This window comes from Otolemur garnettii, unplaced genomic scaffold, assembly GCF_000181295.1.
Source record: "Otolemur garnettii isolate 467f Iridium unplaced genomic scaffold, OtoGar3 scaffold00299, whole genome shotgun sequence".
NCBI lineage: Eukaryota > Metazoa > Chordata > Mammalia > Primates > Galagidae > Otolemur > Otolemur garnettii.
Genome location: NW_003852694.1, coordinates 640,841 through 644,411, shown reverse-complemented (window position 1 = coordinate 644,411; position 3,571 = coordinate 640,841). Strand labels below are relative to the sequence as shown.

Below are 3,571 nucleotides of genomic sequence, written 5' to 3'. Positions count from 1 at the left end.
GAACCTACGTAACTGAATGAATCTGAGTTTTTCTTTGTTGAGTTCATAGTACAGATTCCCCAGTATTAACCTCACTTTGTTGAGTTCATAGTACAGATTCCCCAGTATTAACCTCACCTTTACATATTAGACTGTGAAAATCTCAATATTTTCTTTTTTCCTTTCCATTATTATTATTATTATCGTTATTATTTTGCAGTTTTTGGCCGGTGCTGGGTTTGAACCCGCCACCTCCGGCATATGGGGCCGGTGCCTTACTCCTTAGCCACAGATGCCACCCAAACCTCGATATTTTCTAATAAAATTACTGACAATATTTATGTGTTTCTAATATGAAGAACAGAGATTACAGATCCCAAAAGTTAGAATAATAAAACTTCAGATTTCATAGAAGGAACAACTTAGAGATATTAGGTCATTCTTTTAGAGCTTTGAAGTAAGAGTTAAGCAAAGCATGAATTTCTGAATCTTAGCCTGGGACACTCTTAGTTCAGTTGTACTCTCTCACTGATAACCTGTTCGGTTTTATGGTGACATTCTTTGTTTTATATCTTGGAGAGCCAATGAATATATAAGATGTATTGAGTGTCTACTGATTGCCTGCTATGAATTTAATAGTGTTTGAGATGCTGGGAATACAAAGATTAAGAGACTCAGTAGAAAAATTCAACACATACAAAGCTCTAAAAGGGTAAGGAACATATTAACTTTTTGGAGAAAGAGAAAGTCAATATCCAACGCAAAATAAGTGCAAGGTAGAAAGTTAGAAGATGTCAGAGACAAGTGTGAGGAACTCTGTAGGACATAAGAATCCAATGTTTCAAATAGCTATTTCCCTCCACAATGATAGGACGTGAGAACAGCAGTTACATTTATCCCACACTAAACATACACAGTGAAAAAGGCTATATGATATTTGACTTCTAGTCTTAAGCATGAATATAGGTAAGGACTTTAATCTTTATATGGTTATATTTTCTCCTTTTAACATTATGAGATTGGGCTAGATAACATCACATATGTTGCTCCCACATCCCTAAGCCACGAAGGCTTTCTCCATAAACAGAAAGAAAATTAAAGCCTGGGAGTATAGAAATAGCTTTTCTTGATCAAGCTGAATTAATGAAATAAAATGTCTGCTCATAAAGGCAATCATGGATTTGGTCTAGAACTAAAAATAAAACAACTCATTATTGAGATATTTAAGGATGGGGGAGTAAGAATTCAGGTCTACTCCATGTTATTTTTTGAATTATGTTTCACCATTTCATAGGAAATCAAAGTGCCTAGTCTAGGAATAAAAGAAAGCAGATTAGCCTCTACTGAGTAAACTAGAGAGGTAAGACTTAGAATGAAAAGTATGGTTCTCTTAAAATCAGAGAACACACATTAAATTCAGTGGATTGTTACAAACTTTTGAAAATACTATATAAAGAAGCAATGCAAATACAGACAAACAAAATATCAGATTATTCCACCAGGCACATGCAAAGAGAAACAGACTTTAATTATTTAAAAGCTTTATATGCACTTTATAAGAAAAAAATTTATATAAACTTTATAATAAAAATTTTATCTTAAAGTAAAAAGCAAAATGTAATATTGCAAAGAAATTTCTCAATATTTCAGGGAATAGAAAACATATTGAGTTTGAAACTCTGTCATTTTTGAGATGGTCTTGGGATCGGGCACAATATTAACTTTAGCCATATGCCGATCCCCTCATATTCCAAAAATATTCAATTACTCAGTCATTAATTCTTAACTTCATGAAACAAAATTCTAACATTTCATGCCTTCATAATTTAGTTTAACATTTTTATTCTGTCAACGTACAAATTCCAAAAGGACAAATAACAAGGTGCATGATTGGCATAAATAATTTCCCTAGTGTAAATGAATTTTCAGTATTATGTTAAAACGGCAGATTTGATCAAAGGTGGACAAATCTGTTGAGCTGAAAGGGGAGATAAGTTTAGAAGGTGATGTTTGAGTATGGATGGTCACCACAAGAATTACAGCAATAGAGAAGCTATCAGAGAAAACAAAAATAAAGTTCTGACTACATACATATTAACACCAAAATTACAATAAATTTTATGATCAGGCATGTTGTTTCATTGACAACCTTTATTCCTATTCTTACATTCAATAAAGTTTGCTTTGAACCCAGTCTCCTAACTGTTCCCACTATGACAGGACAGAAATAAAAACAAATATTAAAAATAAAATATTAATTCTAAAAGGCCCCCTACATCCAACTTACCAGATTTTTGAGGTGGAGATGAACATCCTGAAGGGGAAGTCCTCACAGTTTTGATGTCTGCATAGACTATATCTCCAGCCATGTTACAGAAGAGAAAAAGAGAGAAGCCCACAAATTATCTTCTGCTAAAAGGAGAAGTTTCTTAACTTCCGTAATTTAAGTACATGGAGATGTCATATTTCCTTTTGTTTCCAAAGTGGTGGACTTATTCTACAAATACATAACAAAGCAGTGTATTTTGTTTTATCCATCAAAATAACAGATTTTTGAATACTTGCATGATATAGAAGAAAATCACTATTTAGGAGTAAATTCTTATGTTCATTTTCTGACTAAATTTGGAATAAGTTTAACTTTTACTTATACCATAGAAGATATTTCACAATTTTCTTCTAGGAACCACTTTCTCTCAGTTCAAGAATATATATATATATACACATATATATTTGTGGGGGGTTTTGTTTTGTGTTTTTGAGACAGAGCCTCAAGCTGCTGCCCTGGGTAGAGTGCTGTAGCATCATAGCTCACAGCAACCTCAAAATCCTGGGCTCAAGTGATTCTCCTGCCTCCACCTCCCAAGTAGCTGGGACTACAGGCCCCTGCCACAAAGCCCAGCTATTTTTTGGTTGCAGCCATAGTTGTTGTTTGGTGGGCCCGGGGCTGGACTGGAACCCACCAGCTCAGGTGTATGTGGCTGGCGCCTTAGCTGCTTGAGCCACAGGTGCTGAGCCTCAAGAATGTATTTTCTGGTAGAATTCTGAGATAGCATCTCCTCTGACATGGAATAGGAGCTAGCTAAGGGGAACAAGGAAACGGAGGGATTTTACTATGAAAGTGATTGAAAGTGGCACTCTTTCTTTTATCCTCATCTCAAAATGCATTATATTTATCTAGATAATAGTTTTTAAATTATCTTAAAGCTACTTATTCTTTCAAATGCTTTATAACACTAGCATCAAATTGAAGTGAAATATGAGTTGTGCAGATGAATTCCAAACTGAAAAGTTATATTTAAGGATTGGCTATACCCCCATGTCAGAACGGTTTAAGGTAATGACATAAATCTATACTAAACATACGTTTTTACCTCCTATTTCTTCTAAAATTTCATTAAATGATGAAAACTTACACATCTAAAACAATAAGACAAAAGCAAGTAGAGTTCTATTAGTTGATGAAAAATTTCAACAGATTCCTGGAAGAATGGGGGTAGATGGAGATGGAATAATTGATGCAGCAAAACAGAAAAAATGAACCCTAAAACACACAGAGGGAAATAACTGAGAACAGCCCAGTCACGTGTTG

General features: G+C 34.3%; 1 protein-coding gene across 1 annotated transcript in view; it reads right to left on the bottom strand.

Moving 5' to 3' along the window:
* Nucleotides 1-2,348, bottom strand: part of LOC105888349 (killer cell lectin-like receptor subfamily B member 1B allele B) — a 12,174-nt gene extending 9,826 nt beyond the window's left edge. Inside the window, exon 1 of the mRNA XM_023508962.1 lies at nucleotides 2,267-2,348. Coding sequence (XP_023364730.1) covers nucleotides 2,267-2,348 — 82 coding nt within the window. The remainder of the gene's footprint in view (nucleotides 1-2,266) is intronic.
* Between the last annotated feature and the right edge of the window lie 1,223 nt (nucleotides 2,349-3,571).